Consider the following 23,389-nt stretch of genomic DNA (forward strand, 5'->3'; position numbering starts at 1 on the left):
GCCAGGATGAGCTTTGGCTCCTCTTAGCACCACTCATAAATCCCTAAAATCTTTTTTTTTTAAAGATTATTCCCTCCAATTTACCACTCCCCCAGGGTGGGTGCCTAGCTTCTTCTTTTAGTGCACCCTAAGCCTTGCTGAGGCTTACTATGTGTCAGGCACAGTACTAAGTGTCTTACCATAGGACATCCTGCTTTAACTTTCAAACCACTCTCTAAGGAAGGGGCTGTTAATCTCCCCTTTTTTTTTAAGTTGTTATTTTTTAAGGAATGTCTGCACGCAATGTGGGGCTTGAACTCACAACCCCGAGATCAAAAGTCACATGCTCTTCCAACTGAGCCAGCCAGGCGCCCCTCTTCCCATTTTACAGATCAGGAAACTGAGACCCTAAGAGGTCACACAGCTTGTCCAAACTCACCCAGCAAGTGGACTCACACCTTAACCCATATGGGAGACATTTCAGTGATATTTTACTCCAGAAAGCTGCAAGTCCCGAGGGCAGAGCCCTCTTCCACCTCCTGTAGTGCACAGAACTGAGACCTTGTGGACAGTGTGTTCTAGATGTCAGAGTTACTGAGCATGAGTCATAACCAGGGAGTTGGAAATGCAGATCTCAGCCCCACCCCAGGGCTACTGAATCAGAATGAGCATTTTCTTTTTTTTTCTCAAGATTTTATTTATTCATTCATTCATGAAAGGCACACAGAGAGAGGCAGAGACACAGGCAGAGGGAAAAGCAGGCTCTCTGTGGGGACCCCGATGCGGGACTCGATCCCAGGACCCTAGGATCACAACCTGAGCCCAAGGCAGGCACTCAACCACTGAGCCACCCGCGTCCCAGAACTTGCATTTTCACAAAAGAACCACGTAGGTGATTGGTTTGCTCATCTGGACCCATGTTGTTCCAAATTAAATTGAACAGATGGTGCTCTACAGGTACCCACAGGGGAATATAGGGGATATGGTGGGGGGAATATAGGGGAAAAACCTCTACAGGGCTCTTGATCTTGGGGGTCTCACCTCTGGAGGAAGCACAGAGCCAAAAAGTTAGGGCTCAAGACTGCTCGTGCCTCAGTTTCTATTCCCTAGGCACTCAACCAAGATTTTGGCCCCCTCCAAGCTTGGATGGCAACGGCACGTCTTTAGAGTGCCACCTGCTGATTTTGTTTAGGTATGCACCATACATTTCTGCTCCAGGCATCCCCTCCTGAGAAGACAGAGAGCCCCAGGTCAGTGTCTGGGGCTGGCTGAGCTGTCTCTCAGGGGTTCTCTCAGTTCTTGCCAACCTGGTTGACTTCTGCTCCTGCCTTCCACATCCACTCTCCACTATTCTTGCCACTGGTTCAGATAACTCCTTCCCCTATACGTGATAACAATGCGGGGCCCCGTGGTGGATGAGCATAATGACCTTCTCAATTCAGTTCATTTCAATAGGCATTTCTTGAGCTCCTACTGGATGCAGAACATAAGACTTCAACCGACTTCATTCCTCTTCTCACTGACATCAGAGCGAGTGGTCAAAGCGGGAGCATAGTGTTCGAGCTAAGGCGTCAAAATTTAAAACTGATCTCTACCAGAAAGTATTTACAACATTCACACCCACATATCTCTATTTACCTCTATTTACATCCATCTAAAATCAATAAGAAAAGGAAAGCCCACTTGGCGGGATGAGCACTGGGTGTTATGCTATATGTTGGCAAATTGAACTCCAATAAAAAAAAAAAAAGATTAGCTATTTGGCAAAACAATTTAATTGAAATTCTCATCCACTTACACTAATATAAATTCCAGTAAAGAGTAATGTAAAGAAATAAAGCACTACTAATACTGAAAAGGAAAAAGAAAAGGAAAGCAACCAGCTAGAAAGCTGAACAAAAGATATAGATAAGTTCATGGCAGAAGAAAATCAAATAGCAAGGGCATTTTTAAGAAATGTCCCTATTTTAAACCTTTTTTATATTCTTTTTTTTTTTAGCTTATTTGCTTATTTAAGTAATCTCTACATCCAGTGTGGGGCTCAAAATCATGATCCCAAGATCAAAAGTCACAGGCTTTTCTGACTGAGCCAGCCAGGTGCCCCCAAGCTTTTCTTACGTTCTTTTAAATTTGATTTTTAAAATTATTTCTCTTTTTCCCCTATTAGCTTCATAATGAATTGTACATTCTTTTACTATTCTTTTAATGGTTATCAAGAAACTATGTGCATCTTTGAATTATTAATCCACTAGAAGTTATACTTTTCCCACTCCCCAAATAATTCGAGAATCTTACAGTTTAATTCTATCTATCCCCTGCCTGCTTTATGTTATTACTGTAGAGTATTTTAATGTTTCACATATTTTTAAACTCTTAAGATTTTTTTTCTGTGCAGCCAATATTCATATATTTTTCCTACACACGTGCCTCCTTCCTTCATTCATTCCTTCATTCTTTGCTCCCATTGGGATCATTTCCATTCAGCCTAAAGAGTATCCTTTAGTGTTTTTTAGCATAGTTCTCTTCTCAATGAATACTCTCTGCTTTCATTTGTAAGCCTCTTTGTTTCACCTTCATTTTTTGAAGACTATTTTTCTTCATATAAAATTCTAGATTGGCAGTTGTTTTCTTTCAGTCATTTAAAGATTATATTTTTTAAAGATTTATTTACTATAGACAGAGAGAGAGGCAGGCAGAACACAGGAGGAAGGAGAAGCAGGCTCCATGCCAGGAGCCCGACGTGGGACTCGATCCTGGGTCTCCAGGATCATGCCCTGGGCCAAAGGCAGGCGCCAAACCACTGAGCCACCCAGGGATCCCTCATTTAAAGATTATAAAACATAGCCTTGACTTCCACTGTCTCCTGGATCCCATCATTTATTTTACAAATCAGCCGTCAATATTGTTACTGCTCCCCTAAAAGTAATGTGTCTTTTTCTCTCAGCCAATTTTCTTTTTTTTTTCTTTTTTTTTTCTCTCAGCCAATTTTCAAAGATTCTCTTTGTCTTTGGTTTTCAGAAGTTTTACTACAATGTGCCTATGCGGGGATTTTTTTTTTTTTTGTATTTATTTTGCTTGAGATTTGTCATTTGTTGAACTTGTGGTTTAACATCTTCATTAACATTGTAGCATTTGTGATCAGTAACTCTTCAACCACTGCTTCTAAACTGATCACTAACACTCCTTTACTTGAATGCTTCCAGTTAAATGTATCTAGATCTTTACACCATATTCCATATTCTCTGATGTACATATTGTCCGTGCTTTTCCCCCCTCCATGTTTTGCCCCCCTTTTTTCCCCACTCCATGCTTCAGCTTGTCTATTTGCTACTGAACTATCTTTCAGTTTACTAATTTTCTCTTCTGTTATATCTAACCTGCTGTTAAACCCATCTATAGTGGGGTTTTTTTTCAGTAATTGTATTTTTCAGTTTTAGAATTTCTATTTGGTTCTCTTTATTTTTTTAAAAGATTTTATTTATTCATTTTATTTATTCATTTTATTTATTCATTCATGAGAGACACACAGACAGAGGCAGAGACACAGGCAAAAGGAGAAGCAGGCTCCCTGCAGGGAGCCCAATGTAGAACTTGATCCCAGTATCCCAGGATCACACCCTGAGCTGAAGGCAGACAGATGCTCAATGGGGGAGCCACTCAGGCATCCCTCTATTTGGTTCTCTTTAAAAATTGCTTCTGTGGATAGAGGATGGGCAAAATGGGTGAAGGGGATGGCAAGTCCAGGCTTTCAGTTATAGAGTGAATAAGTCGTGGGGAAAATAGCATAGCATAGGGAATATATAGTCAATGATATTGTATTAGCATTGTATGGTGACAGGTGATAGCTACACTTGTGAAGAGTAGCATGACATATAAAGAAGTTGAATCATTATGTTGTACATCTAAAATTAATGTAGCATTGTGTGGGGATCCCTGAGTGGTGCCCCGGTTTGGCACCTGCCTTTGGCCCAGGGCGCGATCCTGGAGACCCGGGATCGAATCCCACGTCGGGCTCCCGGTACATGGAGCCTGCTTCTCCCTCTGCCTGTGTCTCTGCCTCTCTCTCTCTCTCTCTCTCTCTCTCTGTGACTATCACAAATAAATAAAAATTTTTAAAAAATGTAGCATTGTGTGTCAACAATACTCAATTTAAAAAAAAATTAGGGACACCTGGGTGGCTCATATGGTTGAGCATCTGACTCTTGATTTCAGCCCAGGTTACGGTCTTAGGGTCAGGAGATTGGGCTCCACATCAGGCACCATACTGGGCATGGAGACTGCTTGGAATTCTCTCCCTCTCCCTCTGCCTCTCTCTCTCATTCAAAATAAATAAATAAATTGGAAAACCAAAACCTTTAAAAATGTTTTTGAAAACTATTTCTAGTTATCCTTTTACTTTCTTGAATACAGTAGAGTCTGTGTACAATAATACTAATATAATTTTCTCCTTTGGGTCTGCTACTATCAACTATTTTTTCTCTTGGTTTTTGTTTATATAGTCTTGTCTTCTAGTTTATCTGTTAAATTTTGTTAAAAGCTGGATGCTGGATGAAAAATTTCAAAGTCTCTGAATGATGTTATTTTTCCAGAAGATATATAAATTTCTGGTTGGCATTTTTTTTTCAGGCTATTAGAGTAGGGTCAAATCATTTGATCCAATCAGGACTGAGACTTCCAGGCTTTGTATGGACTGGTCCCGGTCAGGATTGTCCTTACTGGGATCCCTGGGTGGCGCAGTGGTTTAGCGCCTGCCTTTGGCCCAGGGCGCGATCCTGGAGACCTGGGATCGAATCCCACGTCAGGCTCCCGGTGCATGGAGCCTGCTTCTCCCTCTGCCTGTGTCTCTGCCTCTCTCTCTCTCTCTCTCTCTCTCTGTGACTATCATAAAAAAATAAATAAAAAATAAAAATAAATTAAAAAAAAGGATTGTCCTTACTCCTAGGTCATAGTCCTGCAGGTGTCTCAGCTGAAACCCTAGATTGTCAACCAGATTCTTCTTTCTTGTCAGATATTGAACTCGAATTTTTTAGCAGTGTGATAATGCCAAGATTTTAGGCCACCATTTTCTGCTCAGTCACAATGCCTCCTGAGTAAATCAGAAAATTCATTAAAGAATTTCTCTAGGGAAAGTAGAAGAGAAGATGCCCCTTGGCTCAAAGTATTTTCTTTCTCTGCAGGATCCTGGCTACTTAAGTTCTGCTCACATTGACTACTCTCCAAAGCTTTAAAACAGCTGTGTGTATGAATGTGCATGGGTGTGGGTACTTATGCATATAATATAATTTTTATATTGTTCTCTAAAGGAATCCTAGTCTGATACAAACCACCCTGTCTTGACCAGAAGCAAAAGTCAATTAGTACACATTTTTAAAGGATAATTCAGGGGCCCAGGGTGGCTTAGTTGGCTGAGAATCTGACTCTTGATCTTGGCTCAGGTCTTGACCTCAGGGTGGTGTGTTCAGGCCCCACATTGCACTCAGTACTGGGCATGGAGCCTACTGAAAAAAAAGGGATAATTCAGACTATTCTTATAGAAAACAGACCACAGTGGGTCAGGTGAGGGATGAGAGGGAAAGCAGGAAGGAAAATTAAAAGATTATATTGCAGTATTCAAACAAGTTGCTGATAGTGTCTTGAGGCAGGATATTGACAGTAATCACAGAGAAGTTGAAGATTTCAAGATTTTTCTTTTTTTTTGGTAAAGATAAAGTTATAATAGGCAAAGCAGGGTGAGTGAGGGGATAAGGCAATTCTACATTTAGTACATTTATGAAGGGAAATTTGACAGTATTTATCACAAGTATTTAAAATTCTATTATACTTTGACTCATCAATTCCATTTCAAACAATTATTTTAAAGAAATAACACCAAGATTTTTCAATAAAGACACTTCCTAGGGCACCTGGGTGGCTCAGTCAGTTGAGTGATCACTCTGGGTTTCAGCTCAGATCATGATCTCAGGGTGGTGGGATCCAGGACTAAGATCATGATCTTAGGGTGGTGGGATCAAGCCCTGGTGATGGACTCCACAGCGAGTCTGTTTCCCCTTCTCCCTTTCCCTCTACCCCACCCCACTCACATACACTCTGTCTCAAATAAGTCCTTAAAAAAAAAACCACTTCCTGCAACAATTTTTTATAGTAGGGGAAATTGAAAACAAATATCAATTAATAGATTAAATAAGTGACTACATCTATTAAAAATGAGGGCATAGAGGTGCTTCGGTGGCTCAGTCAGGTAAGTACCCAACTTTTGTTTTCTGTCAGGTTGGTGAGTTCAAGCCCCTCCTCCGACTCTACACTGGGCTTGGAATCTGCCTAAGATTCTCTCTCTCTCTCTCCCTCTCTCTCTCTCTTAAAAAAAAATGAGGGCGTAAAAGACTGTTTATTGGGGACCACAAGGTAACAACTGAAAAAAATCAGGTCCTAAAAGTATTTACACAATGCGATCCTTCCCACTTATTATCTTATTATAATCATATATTATATAATACATAATTATTTTAACACAACCGTATATGGTAAATGTATCATTATATCCAAGTAGGCTGGAAGAATAAACGCCAAAATATTTATGGAAGCCACCTGGAGAGATGGTGTAGAGCTTATGTGTTTTCTTCTTCGTTTGTGCTTTTATGAATTTTCTACATTTTCTCTCCAAGGGCAGTTCTCGTTTTATAATCAGAAAAAAATATAATTTTCTTTCACTCCTGAGTCTGCCCCTGACTCTGGCCTCACCCGTCTCAAGCACTGAGGACTCTCAATTGTCAGGGAGGTTTTCAGTTCTGGGATAAAGAGCGAAGACTCAAGTAAATCCTCCATCAAAGCCTCGGTTGTTATTTGTTCTGTTTTGTTTTGTTTCCCAGCTCTCTTTCTCCTGCCACCGCCCCCAGGAAGTGGGGAGAGGTCTCTCTTCTACTTAGAGCCCTGAAATCAAACTTCCCCGCCTGCTTCTTCGGGCTCCCATTCCGCACCTGTCTCAGAGCGCTTCAGGACCTGTGGTTAGAGACCCGCAAGGCAGCCGGCCAGTGAGTTTCAGAGGCAAGGGGGCGGGAGCGCTCGCGGAGCAGGTGAGCGGCAGGTGCGCACACCCGCGGGCTGGGGCATTCCTCCCAGCCTTCCTGCTCGCCGCGCCCGCTGCCCCACCCCTGCTTCTCTGCCTCCGCCCACACCCCCGCACCCCGGTCCTTGCCAATCTCAGCCTCACGTCCAATTTTTTAAGTTTTTATTTATTTATTTATTTTATTTATTTATGATAGACAGAGAGAGAGAGAGAGAGAGAGAGAAAGGCAGAGAGAGAGGGAGAAGCAGGCTCCATGCACCGGGAGCCCGACCTGGGATCGAATTCCACGTCTCCAGGATCGCGCCCTGGACCAAAGGAAGGCGCCAAACCGCTGCGCCACCCAGGGATCCCCCAAGCTGTCTCCTTTCAGGAGGACTTCTCTACTTGATCGTACTCTGTGGCTTCTGTGCTTCCAGGCCAAAGGGCTCTTGGAAAACCTTGCTTTTGTTTTGTTTTAGGTTTTTTTTTTTTTCCTATTCAACAGTAGGTATTAAATGTGCTACTTATTAAAAATAGAATTGGAGGGGATCCCTTTGGAGTTACTTGGAGAAGTTGCTAATTCCAAAACCGCACTGTACATGTGTGATCATGGAGAAAGCTCCAAGATGTCAGTTCAAGTAGGATATGCAAGATGCAGAAGCATGCGTGTGGAGCGCTATCTTTTGGTGAAAAAAAAAGAAGTGAGAAAGGAATACAAATCAAGATCTGTATTTTCTCTGCAGATATAAAGAAGATACACAAGAATAACCACTAATGACAGTGGTTATCTCTTCTAAGAATTGTGACAAAACACGTACAATATGAAATTTACTATCTTAACCATGTTTAGTGGCATTCAGCACATTCACATTGCTGCACAGCCACCACCATCCATCTCCAGAACATTTTTCTTCTTCCCAAACTGAAACTCTGGACCCATTAAGAAATGATGCCCCATTCTCCCTCCTCCAGTCCCTGGCCACCACCATTCCCCTTTCTGTGCCTATAAATCAGAGTCCTCTAGGAACATCATGTAAATGGAATCATACAGTATTTGTCCTTTCATGGCTGGCTTATTTCACTCAGCATAATATCCTCAAAATTCATCCATGTGGGAGCTTGTGTCAGAATGTTCTTCTTGTTTAAAGCTGAGTACTATTCCATTACACGCATATGCCACATGCTATTTACCTACTTACCTGCTGGTGAGTGGACGTCGGTTGCTTTCACCTTCCAGCTGTTGTGAACTATAAACAGGGGTATGCAAATATCTGTTTGCATCCCTGCTTTCAGTTCTTTTGGGTATAGATTCACAAGTAGGGTTGCTGGAGCATATGGTAACTCTACATTTAGTTTTTTGAGAAACCATCACAATGTCTCCCACAGTGGCTGCACCATTTTACATTGTCACCAGCAGTGCCAAAAGGTTTGAATTTCTCCATGTTCTTGCCAATATTGGTTCTTTCTGGGTATTTTGTTTTCTTTGTTTTTTATAATAGCCACCCTGATGGGTGTGAGTTAGTGGTGACCTTTTGGGACACACAGAAAATGGGCAGACAAGGAAGGAAAAAGAAGGGGAGAGAATCTCTACTGCAGGACTTCTAACACTTGTTCTTTCTTTTAAAAAATTTTTTAAAAAGATTTCTTTATTCTAGAGAGAGAATGTGTGAGAGAGAGCAAGCAAATACGGAGGAGCAGAGGGGGGCAGAGGGAGAGAATCCTCAAGCACAGAGTCTGACACAAGTCTCGATCCCAAGACCCATTAGATCATGACCTGAGCTGAAACCAAGAGTTAGATGCTTTGACCAACTGAGCCACCCAGGTGCCCCACATTTTAAAAATCTGGATACATTACTTATTCAAGAAATTAAATCATTGTTCCAGCATTTATTGTTATTTCCAAACATACAGCAAAGTTCGAAGAATTTTACAGAGAACCCATACATGCAATACTCAGATTCCACTAGCATGCAGTATTCTTACATTATATCCATCCACTCATTTGTCCATCCAATTAAAAAATTAATATAAAATATAGTTTCCTAGGCCTCTCCCAAGGTCTGCTAAGTCCTGAGGTAGGACCTTGGAATCCGTATCTTTCATCAGTTCTCTAGATGATTCTGATATTTGAGAACCTCTGTCCTGATCCAGCCATTCATTGCATGCACAAACTACACTTCCAGTCATTTGTCAAGTCAGCCAGCCTCAGTCAGGATTCTATTCTTGTCTGAAGGCTCCCTATGCTCAGAGAGGTCTCTCCAAAGAAGGTCTTATGGGGTCGCAATGGTCCCCAGACCCATCCCTAACCTAGCTGGCTTCTTCCCCAGGACACACATTGGTCCCCCAGCAACACCACCCCTAATGTGTCCCCAAAACTGGACACAACTCTCCAATGTGGCCTGACCAGAGCAAAAGCCACTGGTCCCATCCCTCCCTGAGCTGAACTAGCCTTCCACCCTTCAGCGTCCATTTGTCCTCTCTGCTGAGAAAGGCAGGACACTATAAATTGGGGTGGTGAGATTGGCAGGACAGATCGGCTCAGACCCTCGAAGTAAAAATTGTTCAAGTCCTCTTATCGCTCTGCAGCCTTCTCTTTTTGCTGTGATAATGACAATGATGATTGTAGGGGGTAATGTTGACCGAGCCCTTAACATATAAGAGGCGTGGTTTCAGGCACATTATTTGCACCCATTCATTGAATCACCACGATCCTAGAGAGTAGGTAATATTATCCCCATTTTTCAGATGAAGCAACTGAGACACAAAAGGATTAAGTAACTTACCCAAAGGAACATGGCACATTCTCTTTATATAAACACAGAGCAAGTGTACTTCTGGCTAACTTACCTGTGATCTAACCTTCCCTGATGGCTAATTCCCCTTTGCCTGTCAAAACCTAATAGTCCTATGTCCCACCTTCTCGGGGGCAAGATGATAGAGCCAACCTAACAAAGTAAAGCTAAGGTTTCTCCGGCTGATATATTTCCTGTCTCGGGCAGGAGGGCTATATGCGCACACACACATGTGCACATGTTTATTTATACATACATATATATATAAATTCCAAAGTTAAATTCCTATTTTGGAACACAAAACCATAACAGACTATGGTAATAAGTATTCATTCAAAGTTATCTTCAAAGTCAAGCTTCATGGCAGAGCTAGTAGAAGAGATTTGGGGGCTCCAGGAACTTCCTGTCACCCCAGGGTCACATCACATTAGTCTAAAGACAGGCCAGCCTGGATCAGTCCCCTCCCCCAGGGACATACAGGGCACAGAGGATGAGTATCTGAGTCTCCTTTTCTCCCAGAAGCCCTAGGCAGAGTCATGAGCCAAACTATTGAAGGGACCCCTGGTAGTGCTGATGGAAGGACAGAAATTCGGGGAGCCCTCTCAGACGGGAGAAGATGCAGAATGAAACATACAAAATTGTCCAGTGAAATTTGAATTTTAGATAAAGAATGAATAATTTTTTAGTATAAGTAGGTCCCAATTACTGAACTGAGGATGCTCATACTTAAAAGAAGTATTTGTTATTTATCTGAAATACACATTTCCCCAAGGCAGTCTGCATTTTTATTTGCTAAATCTAGGACTGCCTGAAACTCCTCCCCTTCAGCTCTTGTAGAAAGAACATGAGACTGTCGTGACAGTTGGCACTCAGCCATCCCCATGTCCCTGGGCGAGGTGGCTGGGTGCACCGCCTTGACTACCCTACCCAACCGGCCTCTGGGTCCCCGTGGAGACAGACCATGATGGGACAGGTCAGGAGGAGCCATCCTGGGGCACCCTACTGAGTCACACTCACGCAAGTCACACACTATGCCTTGGATCCAGGAAGCTCCTTTTTCAAAAGATAACCAATTTTTTGAGGACTGGGCCTCCAGCCCTGAGAAAACTGGGAGAGAATCCCTCAAATGGTATCCAGTTGTTCTCTCACTGTCACCCTCTTTGTTCCTGCCTTATTCTTGTTTATTTATTTCTCATCACAAAATAAGCAGGATGAACATTCAAATACCACAGAAATGCATAAGTTAGAAAGTCCCTCCAGAGATAACTACTTTCAAGGTTGATATATCATATTCCAGATTTTTCTCTATAAAAAATATATAATTTCCATAAATAGAATCGTATTTTACAAATTGTTTGGAAATGTATCCCTATTCCCCATGATGTCAGGGATTTCTTTCCAGGCAGGTTCATGTTTCTTTTTTTTTTTTTTTTTTAGGTTCATGTTTCTAATTCATTGGTTTACTCTGCCTCATTCTTTACCCCCATGGTGTTTGGTCTTGGGAGCTCTGAGTCTCTTTGAGTGTTCGATGAATGGCAAATGCATAAGGACACACCACCCAGATATTTGTATATGATATTGGGTGTTGTGGCCTCCCTGAGGCTGATGTGACCCCCCCCCATCCAGTGCATGGCAGCGGAGCAGGGGTTTGAGAAGAGGATCACTGAAATGGGTCCGGGAGGGTGAAGGACCATGAGGATAAATTTCTTATTGTTGGAATTGGGAGACCCACCCATAGGGAGCCCACCCTGGGTCCTGGGTCACTGCCTCCACTGGGAGACTCATCCCTGGGCTCCCCCTCAGATTGGGGGCTCCTCTCCGAACATCCTTGTCAAGATCACCTGACTCCAGCAGCTGCCAAAGCCCTGGGCAACGCCAAGAGCCTCCTGGCCTCAAACGGGTTGGGCGACATTCACTTCCCTCCACTGTCCTCCAGACCTGCTCAGTCATTAGGAAATGCCTCAGCGGCGGCTGTCACAGTAACAGCAGCAGGAAGACGTGCTGTCTGCCCAGCACCTGTGGGTGGCTCAGATCTGCTCCGCGGAGGACGTGGTGGAGAGGTGGATGCTGATCCCAGCAAAGTGAGTCTGGGGGCCTGGCTGGGGGCGGGGAAGGAGTGGGATCCAGCCAGAGCGTGGCGAGGTTCTGGACTGAAACTGGAATGCCACAGGGGTGTGGGAGTGTGTGTGTGTGTGTGTGTGTGTGTGTGTGTGTGTGTGTGTGGTATCTAGGGGAGTGGTCACAACCGAAGCCACAGGGCTTCGCTTTGGAAATCCAGGAGGGAAGCCCAGAAGCATCTCTCTGCCTCAGGGGCTCACAGTCCCAAAGTGGGGAGGCAGGAATCTCCTGGGCTGATGATTCCCCCAAACAGCCCTCTCGATAGGCTGCTGCTCTGGGTGAAGTGGGGCACTGGGGCTTCATGAGGTCAGCGCCCCTTGGCGGGCCCAATCCTTGCCTCACAAGTGGCTGGAGTGGCAACCTTGTTTAGAGTCACTCTCAGGAGGGACTTTACCAAGGTAAAGCAAGTTTAATCTTTTCCTCTTTTTCTTTTTTTTTCAAACCACTTTACAAGATATGCTAGACATAAAAAAAGCTGGATTCTGGAGCTCCCAGAAGGTATTTTCATTCGTGGATTAAAAAAAAATTAGTTATTTATTCGTGAGAGAGAGGCAGAGACATAGGCAAGAGGGAGAAGCACACTCCCTGCGGGGATCCCTACGCAGGACTCGATCCCAGGACCCTGGGATCACAACCTGAGGCGAAGGCAGACACTCAACCACTGAGCCACCCAGGTGCCCCCTGTGGATATTTGTTAAATCAGTATTTCTGCACAGGTATGAGGGCTGGGACCTCCTGTTCCATCACCCTGCTCTCCTTTGGAGGCACATCCAAACCCCCACTAGAGTTGGCAATCCCTAGCGCCCTGGGTCTATCCTGCCCCAGCCGTGTGACTTTGAAGAAGTTACTTAAGCCCTGGGCCTCAGTTTCCTCATCTGTAAAATGAGGATAATATCTACCTCCCAGAATTGTTGTCAGGATTGCATGAGGAAGGGATGCGACATGCCAAGCACATAATTAGTGTTCAATAAATGGTCGCTGTTATAATTATTTATTACTAGCTCGACACTGGTCCCACCTCACCTAGAAAGACTTTCCAGCCCTCCTCTCCCACCATTTCCTAAAGCACCAGTGGGGTTGCCTCTTGGCATAGAACGTCTCATGTTGTATTTGAGCTAGAGTGCACCCAAACTAGAGCATGGTCCTTGCATTTCTTCTGTTGCCTTCACCCTGGCCCCAGCACCCAAGACAGAGGCATGCCCAGGAGAAGAACTCAAGGAGCAAGAATGAGTGGAATCAAGAGAATGAGAGGGAGTGGGCAGGGAAAGACTGAGAAAGAGAAGTGAGTAGAAGGTGGGGATGGGTGGCACTGTCCAGGCATGAGTGACGTGCCTCTTCTGAAGCCTAGGAAGAAGAAAGGATTGCCCAGGGAGGCCACCAGTGGGGACCTGGAATGTCTTCTGCATCCCTGGATCCCTTTTACTTTTCTTCAAACTCCAATGACTATTAGAGGCTCTCCTCCCCCCTCCCCTGCTCCTCCTGAGGAGGATAGTGCTTCCTGACTCAGCTACATAGCTACTTACAACCCTCTAATGTTCTCTATGTCATCTATAGAATTTCCTCTCTCCGTCCTTCTCTCTCTCTCTGCCATCTCCCTCTCTGTCACCTTCCCCAAGTGACTTCACCCAAGTCATTTCCTCCTCTCTGGACCTACCTCTGCTCCCCTATAAGACTAGATTTGACTAAATGACCTCAAAAGCCCTTCCTTCCCCTAGCATTCTTTAACTATCTGCTTTAATTCTCTTGCCTACCTTGATACCTACTTCTCAGTTACTCAAACAACTTCAGCTACCTATCACCATTCCTTCTTTTAAAAAAAAAATCTTGGGCACCCCAGGTGGCTCAGCGGTTTAATGTCGCCTTCAGACCAGGGCCTGGTCCTGGAGACCCAGGATCGAGTCCCACATCGGGCTCCCTGTCTGGAGCCTGCTTCTCCCTCTGCCTCTCTCTCTCTCTCTCTCTCTCTCTCTCTCTCTCTGCGTGTCTCTCATGAATAAATAAATAAAATTTTTTAAAAAAATCTCTTTTTCAAAACCAGTTATACATATCCACTACTCTAAAGTTTCATGAAGGACCTTCTTGAACCGGCTTATCTTCGATGCCAAAGGTCAGTACCTAGCACACAGCAGGAGCGCAATAACTATTTATTGAATAATTGGATGGATGGGTGGATGGGTGGGTGGGAGAATGGAGGGATCAACGGATCAATGGATGGATGGAACTGCTGCCATATGCCTGTGGGGCACTGTGAGATACAGGAGGACATATTAGAAGTTGGCTTAAGAGAATCATGGTCATCCTTGAGAAAACCCCAGTTTAGTTTAGACATCTGCAAGTGTGTTATGAAACAGAAATGACAGAAACATTGGATTCACCATCTTGATTGTTATCTACTGCCCATCATTTATCTAATCCCTCCTTGAACCTGTTGTCCAGTCTGCCCCGGGAGCCACAGATCTTCATCATCTTGTATAGTTACTCTAATTTGACGGGGGCTTCCCTCTGTCAGAGATGTGCGTTACTTTTTTTTTTTTTAGTCATCTACATAATAAGAACAACTGGAAAGAAGAAGAAGATAGATGCTAGAGGATTTGGCTGGCCTTAACAATGACATCTACCATTTGTTAAGCATGTACTGTGTGCCAAACTCTTCACTCATATTAGCTTACTTAATACTCTGAACAACTCCAGGGGCACCTGGGTGGCTCAGTAGGTGAAGCATCTGCCTTTGGTTCGAGTCATGATCCTGGGGCCCTGGGATCAAGACCCACATTGGACTCCCTGCTCAGCAGAGAGTATGCTTCTCCCTTTCCTGCTACTACTCCCCCTGCTCATGCTCACTGTCTCTCTCAAATAAATGAAATCTCAAAAAAAAAAATTACTCTGAACAACTCTGAGAGGAAAACAATACTATTACCCCCATCTTAGAGATGGGGAACAGGCTCAGGTTAAACAATTTGCTTGAGGTCATACAGACAATAATAGGTATATCAAGGATTTGAACTCAGTTCCAGAGTCTGAACATTTGAAACCCTCACCCCCAGCCTGGGGGCCACACTGATCACCCAGAGACCAAAGCTTGAAAAGGTTTTGGAGCTGTCTTCAAGGTCCCAGTTCCCCCATCCCCACCTTTACATATTTTTGCTCCTTATTCCTTATGGGGCATTTTCAACTTGGCAAAATGCACTTAGGACCAAGCCAAGAGAGGAGAGAGATGCCAAAAGATTTATGATTTGAGAAACTACAGTTTTTTCTAGTAACTGATCTGGTTCCCATTATGTCATCTCTTGAGTCTAGGGGCTGGCACAGAGTTCTATTTGTCAGTGTGTTCAGGTGTCTTTTGTCTACATCCTTGATGGAAGAAAATGTCAAAGACAGGTGATCACAATTCCTTCTAAAGAGGCTAACCTAGATGAGTTTAGTCTACACAGTTATGATACAGGGGACTTTTTTTAAGATTCTATTTCTTTATTCATGAAAGACACAGAGAGAGGCAGAGACACAGGCAGAGGGAGAAGCAGGCTCCCTGAGATGAGCCTGATGCAGGACTTGATCCCAGAATGCTCAACCACTGAGCCACCCAGGTGCCCTGATATGGGGGAATCTTAAGTGAGGACATTTGGACTCTTAAGTGAGGACACTTGGACATACATCTGGACATCTGGTGTCTGCCTTCAAAGCCAGCATCTTGAGGAGCTGTGTACTTAATCCAACAATTCTGCTGTTGCTGAGAACACCTTTGGGGTCTCAGATTATGTTTAAAACCCACCTAATTACTTTATGGTGACTGTATCTTCAATTTAAAACAGTATCATGCCATTGATCACTCCTGTACTTTCTCACCAGGCTTCGATCCCAGTGACTTTGGCCATTTCCAACATATCAGACACATCCTCGAAGGATGAAAATCTGCCTTTGCCAAGGTTAACCAGGAGGTTCTCTCTCACTGCCTCAGGCAGCGCAGTAAGAATCTGAAGAATGAGTGAGCTGTGGCAGGCGGAGGTACGAGCCCACAGCTCCCTGCCGTGACTACACAGAGGGCCAGCAGGCATTTGGATGTGTAAGTTCTGAGCTTTATTTTCAAAACAGTCATTGCTTTATAGCCACGCTTAGCACAGAGGAATGCAATCCAATGGCTGGATGCGATCCAATGGATCAGCCAATCCCTGAGCAGGGAGATAGAGGAGCAGCAGAGGATCTTCTAGGAAATGACCACTCTGGGGACAGCCACACTGGAGACCGGGCTGAGTCTGGGGGAGCATCGGCTTAGCTGCCTGCTTCCCCTAGGAACTGGGTCCTGCTGCCTTCACTGCAGGCATCCAAGCAGGAAGAGGTGAGGTGATGACCTCACCAAGTCAGTGTGCCCAGGTGAGGTATCAGGGAGGTCAGACTTCAACACATTCCATGTACCTCGAACCAGTTTCCCGGGGCTGGAGTTGCTCCTTATGGGTCTCCCAAAGCCCCTTGTAGAGGTGCCCCCCTCATCTCCTCCTAAGGGGCCTGGGCCCTAGGTCCTAGTCTCAGTGTAAGCCGAGTAGGCACTTGGGGAGGGGCAGCAGAGGAGGACAAGAGAGAGGGGGGCAGAAGGCAGGTGGGAGGGAGTTGGGAAGGAGGGAGAGGGCTGGCAGCTCCCGGCCCTTCCCTCCCGCAGCTAAGGCCCTGCCTTGGCAGAGTGGCCATGTCCGAAGGAGAGAGCAAAGACAGCTCGGGCAGCGAGTGCCCCGTGTGCTACGAGAAGTTCCGCGACCTGGAGGGCGCCAGCCGCACGCTGAGCTGCGGCCACGTGTTTTGCCACGACTGCCTGGTCAAGTACCTGCTCTCCACCCGCGTGGACGGCCAGGTCCAGAGGACCATCGTCTGCCCCATCTGCCGCTACGTCACCTTCCTCAGCAAGAAGAGCTCCCGCTGGCCCTCGGTGCTGGACCGGAGCTCGCAGACCCTGGCCGTGCCCATGGGCCTGCCCGACGCCCTGGGCCACACGAACCCCCAGGTGTGGAGGCCGGCCCCCAGCCAGGGCGCCCAGCCCCCCTCAGACCCGCCACCTGGCCTGGTCCGGGAGCCCCAGGTCTTTGTCATTAGCCGCCACGGGATGCCCCTGGGGGAGCAGGACAGCGTGCTGCCCCGCCGCAGCCTGGCCGAGCTGTCTGAGGCGTCACCGGCCCCCAGTGCAGGCCGGGCCTTCTGCTGCCGCTCACGGGCCCTGCTGCTCATCACGCTCGTCGCAGTGGTGGCTGTGGTGGCCGCCATCCTGCCCTGGGTGCTGCTGGTGAGGAAGCAGGCCTGAGCGCCACCCTGGGCTGAGTGTAGCTGGCGGGGGAGGTGGGGCCTGGATGGGGCGAGACCCCAGGGCCAGCAGTCTGGACCCTGGATGGCGTCCCCACCTCCCACACCACCTGCCCCATGGGGGGAGGCTGGGCGCTGATGATCTCTACGGCTGGAGCTGAGCTCTGGGCCCAAACCCAAACTCCATGCATCCAGGGTACAAAATGGGGTGCCAACCCTTTCTGGGAGCAACAGCTATGTCCCCCCCTGGATGGGGGGCTATCCTCAAAAGATACTTCCCCCTCCTCCAGGCTGGAACTGAGCAAGGTGGGAAGACAGGTGGTCCCCCTCGTACTATGGGGTCACCAGCCCTGAGATGTGGTCCCTATCTGCCAGGTGACCCACCTGAAGCCAGGTGGGGCCAGATGGGGCCCTATAGTGGCTGGATGGGGGCTCCAAGGCAGGACTCGTCCAGGTCAGAGTTCCCACCCAGGCTTCTCTAGCTGGCTCGCAGGAACAAACAGAAGGAGTGGCTCAGGGGTCAAAGCACCTTTCCCAGGATCTCAGCAACCACCCATGAGCCTACAGCTGGGCAAGTATATGCCTTCCCGCCCCCAAATCACCAGCCTGTAAGGTCTTCGCTGGTGGAGAAGCTGATCTCAGAGGCTGTGGCCTAGGATTTCTGGGGGACATGACAGGAAAGCATCATCCTGGGGAATGTGGCAACATCAAGGCACAGGAGTGGAGGCTAGAGGTCTCTGCAAGCCTCCCAAGCCCAAGGAGTGGTCCAAAGTTTGAATCCTGGAGTTCCCAAGGATGGACTGGTGGGCCAGGAGCACAGGGGGAGCCTGAAGGCCGAGACTTGAGTCAGCGGAGAGCTATGCGGGCAAATTAACCCCTAGGGGCTGCCCCCACTCCTTCCTAGCCCAGGTCCTCCTCCTCCTCCTCATGACCCAACCACTTATTAGAGGCCACACCAGCTGGGCCAGTTTCCCTGGGCGGATTCCCAGCTGGGCAAGGATGGGTGTGCTTGTCAGGGACGCCACTGTCTCAACAAATGCTGAACCCCAGCTCCTGCCAACCCCACCCTGGGCTGTGCTAGGGCTCCGCAGGGACGGCCACTCAAGAAGCCTCAGACTGGGTCTTGCCTGTGGGGCAAGTCACTTGCAGACAGCTGTTTTCTATTTAGTAAGGGCCATGATCTTTATTTTTGAATTAAAAACAACAAAAACTTCCAGATCCTCTCTCAAACAGGTGGTTGTTCACAAGCCAGGCGTGCCAGCAGCTAAGTCCCCCTGCAACTTATACCTCCCTCGGCAAAGGTCGCTATCGGTGGGGAAAGAAACAGCACCCTGCCTTTTATCTGGTTCCCAAGTCCCCAGACCCATTTGGGGACCCCTGGGGAATGGGGTTCCCCCCCAGAGGGGATATTTGGGACACATGGAGAGCTGATTGAAAACACTTATGGTCTTCTTTATGCTCTTTTCAAGACTAGAGAAGCACATAGGTGCTATTTGGGGAGGGATACAGGTGGGTTCATGGGAAATATATTTATTATAGGACTAAAAATGCTAAATTTACAAAGACTCCAATGAGTCTTGTTTTAACCTCAGCCAGGCTGCTTTAAACAACGTCATGAATTTCTGGGGATGTGATTCTCAGATTCCGTTGCATTTGCCAAAAGTTGATTTCAAAATACCCGCAGTGTTTTCATATTGTTCAGAGGTGACTCCCAGACGGCACTTCTTTTATTTTCAGAGAATGTCGAATGGCTATTTTATAAATAAAGGTATATGTATATTTTCTCAAAGATTGCAGAGACATCACCGATGCACGTGCAAAGCGCTGAGCTTGGACTTTCCGGATAATCCACATTAGATGAAAGAGACAGCTCAGAAAAGACTAATGCAAATGGATCTTAAGCATCTAGTCGGTGACACTTGTGAAAGACATGTAAATTAAAACTTCTACAGGTGTCCCAACTTTCACCTGTTAGCCTGTCAAACCCTGAAGGACTCAAAACCCACTCTGCCGCCAAAGGAAGGAAAGCAGGTTCGGTGGTGGGATGTATATGGGTAAAGCCCCTGGGAAGGGAAATTTGACATTAGCTATCAACATTTCCACCTTTTGATCCAGAAAGTCCTATCCTAGAAATGTATCCTCTAGATCAACTTGTGGATATTGCCACAGAGTATCTCCAAGGTACAGTGGCCAATGGGAAAAACACAGTGTGGAACATTGTGGAAGGGTGGGGGGAGTAAGAATTCACATTCCTATGTGTGCTTTTTTAAAAATATTATTTATCTATTCATGAAAGACACAGAGAAAGAGGCAGAGACACAGGCAAAGGGAGAAGCAAGGGATCCCTGGGTGGCGCAGCGGTTTAGCGCCTGCCTTTGGTCCAGGGCGCGATCCTGGAGACCTGGGATCGAATCCCACGTCGGGCTCCCGGTGCATGGAGCCTGCTTCTCCCTCTGCCTGTGTCTCTGCCTCTCTCTCTGTGTGTGTGACTATCATAAATAAATAAAAATTAAAAAAAAATTTAAAAAAAAAAGGGAGAAGCAAGCTCCCTGTGAGGAGCCCGATGTGGGACTCATCCCAGGACCCCAGGATCACAACCTGAGCCAAAGACAGATGCTCAACCCCTGAGCCACCCAGGTGCCCCTCACATTCCTATGTGCTTATTTATGCATCAAGAAATTGAGAAGATCGCAAAAAAAACTAGTCACGGTGATTAACTGTGCAAGGGGATGATAACTGATGGGACAAGACGGGGGTGATTTTTCCTTCCCTTTGATACTTTTTTAAAAAACTCTTTGGAGAAAAAAAAATTCTTTAGAGAGAGAGAGAGAGAACATGAGCAGGGGGAGAGGCAGACGGTCCACCGAGCAGGGAGCCAGATGCAAGTCTCGATCCCAGGACCCTGAGACCATGATCTGAGGCAGATGCCTAACCCACTGAGCCACCCAGGCGCCCCCGCTTTGATACTTTCTGAAACAAGCAAAGGTACTACTTACTCAAAAATTAAATTGAAAAATGCTATCCGATGCTAGGGATATTTTCAGCATCCACACTTGTTACTCCATGAGGTGCTGGCCCCAAGAACATCCAAGAACTGCCCCTGACTACCTGACTACCCCTACTTGCAGCTCAAGAGTGTCAGCTACCGACCAGTTTGGCAGGGCTGGCTTGTCTGGTTAGAGGTGTGACATCTCCTGCTTAACAGGAAGGAGGTAAAAAAAAGCTTCATATTTGACTCAGTGTTTCTCAGTTCCTATGGACATCTTTGGGCTGGATCATTTAATGTGCCCGTTTGGATTTTTCTCTGCCTTCTTTTCCTTTGTCAAGTATAAGCTTTTGCTTTAAGCAACCACCCTGAGGTCAGGACACTCCAGAAAGATGCCATTAGATAAGTAGATAGACGGGTGGATGAATGCCTGGGATTATGCACACACACTTTGCTACCTCCTCTCACAATAATCTTTAATTTAATTTTATTTTTTTAAGATTTTATTTATTCATGAGAGACACACAGAGAGAGGCAGAGGGAGAAACAGGCTCCCTGCGGGGACCCCGATGTGGGACTCGATCCCAGGACCCCTGGATTATGCCCTGAGCTGAAGGCAGATGCTCAACCACTGAGCCACCCATGCGTCCCTAACCTTTACTTTTAATAAGTACTTGCACAGTATAAGCCTACCAAGCTAAATGTAAGGATCCATACATTTCTGGTGAGCCCTGGGCCAGGATTCCCAGGAGTCTCTATGCCCCTCAGATACCATCCCATGACCTCCACCCTCAGCAAAGCCTGCAATGACTCAGACAGCCCTGTGAGTCTCTTCACTTCTCCCTTTGACACCCTCATCAGTCCAGATGTCCTTTTTTTGTGGGGGGGGGGGCAGAATAACCTGGCCTCGTCCTCACAACTTCCCTCATCCTCCTCTTACCTGAGACAAACTGATTCGCAACACAAACTATTTGTAGATCCAACAAGTTCTGTTGGTGTAGGACTCGAGGCCTTTGCTTGGGTGGCTCCCTCTACCTGGAACATATTTCCCCTCTTGTCTACCTGAAAAACTCTCACCCAGCTTTCCAGAAACAGTTTAAGTGTTCGCCTGTAGAAATCTCACCACATCCAACTTCAGTTAGAATTGGCTGCATCCTGGGGCACCTGGGTGGCTCAGTGGTTGAGCATCTGCCTTCGGTTCAGGGTGTGATCCCTGGGGTCCTGGGATTGAGTCCCACATCACGCTCCCCGCAGGAAGCCTGCTTCTCCCTCTGCCTCTCTCTGTGTGCCTCTCATGAATGAATGAATGAATGAATGAGTGAATGAATGAATGAATAATTTTAATATAAAAAATGGACAGCATCCCGTCATCTTCCCAGGGACGCTGTGTTATGCCCATTTGTTGACAGAGCCATTTCTTCCTTCTAGACACCGTGCCCCTTCAAGGGAGGCTAGATCTCACTGGTCTTTGTATCTTACTGGTCTTTGTATATGAAGCTTGCATGGCATAGGATTTGGTAAAGAGTAAGAGTTGGAGAGATCTTTGAAGAATGCATGAGTGAAGGCAGGAAAGCAGGGAGAAAGGAAGGAAGAAATGGGATGGTTTGGTGTCTAGAAAAAAAAAAGTTTAGTCCAAGGGATGTAGATGTAGAATCTGAATAGCCAGTTTGTCTTAGGGCTTCGCAAAGACCAGCCTCAAAACAACCTGACAGAGTCCATTTAAAAGCCACCACCGTTACCTGGGTGGCTCAGTGGGTTAAACGTCTGCCTTCAGCTCAGATCATGATCTCGGGGTCCTGGGAGGGAGTCCCGCATTGGGCTCCCTGCTCAGCGGGTAGCCTGCTTCTCCCTCTCCCCCTGCTGTGCTCTCTCTCTCTAATAAACAAATAAAATCTTTAAAAAAATAAATAAAAGGACCTTTGTCAAATCATGTAAGAGACATGTAAGGAAGTGGAGGGGCAGCCAGGCTAGGTGGCCAGAGGATCATGCAGAGCTGAGCCAAGACATTTATGCAGGTAAACAGACTTCACAACAAGGCCACCAGTAATTTGCATCTGTGCATGCAATTTGTACCCTGGCAATCTTCGCACCACACAAAGTGGCTGTGCTGTCCAAATGGTGGCCTGAAGGTTTAATTTCAATGACTCAGTGTTGCATGGGGAGAGAGAGCTAAGGAGGCCTCCAGAGGGAAGGGCAACAGCAGAGAATGATGAGGATGATGAGACAACAGAGAGGGCCTTTGTGGGAAGAGAGGAAGAGGCTAGGGGAGACCCGAAGAAGTGGGGGTGAATGGGCAACCAGCTGGCTCCATCAGAAGAGCATGCAATGCTTGATCCTGGGGTTGTGAGTTCGAGTCCCACATTGGGCATAGAGATTACTTAAATAAATAACACTTGAAAGAAAGAAAGAAAGAAAGAAAGAAAGAAAGAAAGAAAGAAAGAAAGAAAGAAAGAAAGAAAGAAAAGAGGGGGTTAGGGAATCTAATAAGAACAAAAAGGGAGAGGATGAGTCTGTGAAGACCAGAGAGGAAGACAAGGTAGGAAGGCAGGAGCCTTGAGCATCTCCCTGTAACTTTCAGCTGCCAAATGAAATTCAGATCAGGTGGGAGCCTCATGGGCTTTTCTCTGAACGCTGCTCACTCCAGCCACAAGGACCTAGCTCCGGGAGACAACACGTCATGCTGCTTCACAGCTGCAAGCCTTCCTGAGAGCTACTCCTACTGCCTCATGAAGCTAACTTTAACATTCTTCAAAACTCAGCCAAGGGTGATCTCACCCCAGAAGTCTTCCCTGACCCCAGAATGCTCTCCTATTCCTGAAGCACAGAACTAGTAAAAGTGGGGCGCCTGGGTGGCTCAGTCCATTAAGCAGCCACTTCTCGATTTCGGCCCAGGTCATGAGCTCAGGGTCATAATGTCAGGATGATGAGAACCAGCCCAGCAATGGGCTTAGCATGGAACCTGCTTAACCCTCTCTCTGCCCCTGTGCTCTCTCTCTTTCAAAAAGAAGAAAAAAACCCCACCAAGGGCAGCCAGCTCATAAAGCACTTTTCCTGGGGTCCCATGAATGCTAGTTTCACTGTTTATCTCTCCTCTTAGACAATGAGCTTCCTGCAAGTAGAAGCTCTAACTAATTTCATTTTTTAAGTCCAGTGTCCAGTTTAGGGATGGCAGCAAAAGACGCTCCATAA

General features: G+C 46.4%; 1 protein-coding gene across 2 annotated transcripts; it reads left to right on the forward strand.

Moving 5' to 3' along the window:
* Positions 1-11,262: 11,262 nt before the first annotated feature.
* Positions 11,263-19,003, forward strand: RNF222 (ring finger protein 222). Of its 2 annotated transcripts, none has more exons than XM_072812130.1 (4): positions 11,263-11,894; positions 13,970-14,038; positions 15,778-15,991; positions 16,583-19,003. In XM_072812130.1, the coding sequence occupies exon 4, from the start codon at positions 16,610-16,612 to the stop codon at positions 17,213-17,215; it is 606 nt and encodes a 201-aa protein (XP_072668231.1). In that variant the 5' UTR covers positions 11,263-11,894; positions 13,970-14,038; positions 15,778-15,991; positions 16,583-16,609; the 3' UTR covers positions 17,216-19,003. The 2 variants fall into 2 exon arrangements, with proteins under 2 accessions (XP_072668231.1, XP_072668225.1); XM_072812124.1 differs by having other exon boundaries at positions 16,603-19,003.
* Positions 19,004-23,389: the final 4,386 nt, after the last annotated feature.

This window comes from Canis lupus, chromosome 3, assembly GCF_048164855.1.
Source record: "Canis lupus baileyi chromosome 3, mCanLup2.hap1, whole genome shotgun sequence".
NCBI lineage: Eukaryota > Metazoa > Chordata > Mammalia > Carnivora > Canidae > Canis > Canis lupus.

What these genes read in the sequence shown, in the direction of transcription:
- RNF222 (XM_072812130.1), top strand. Translation starts at nt 16,610, where the DNA reads ATGTCCGAAGGAGAGAGCAAAGACAGCTCGGGCAGCGAGTGCCCCGTG.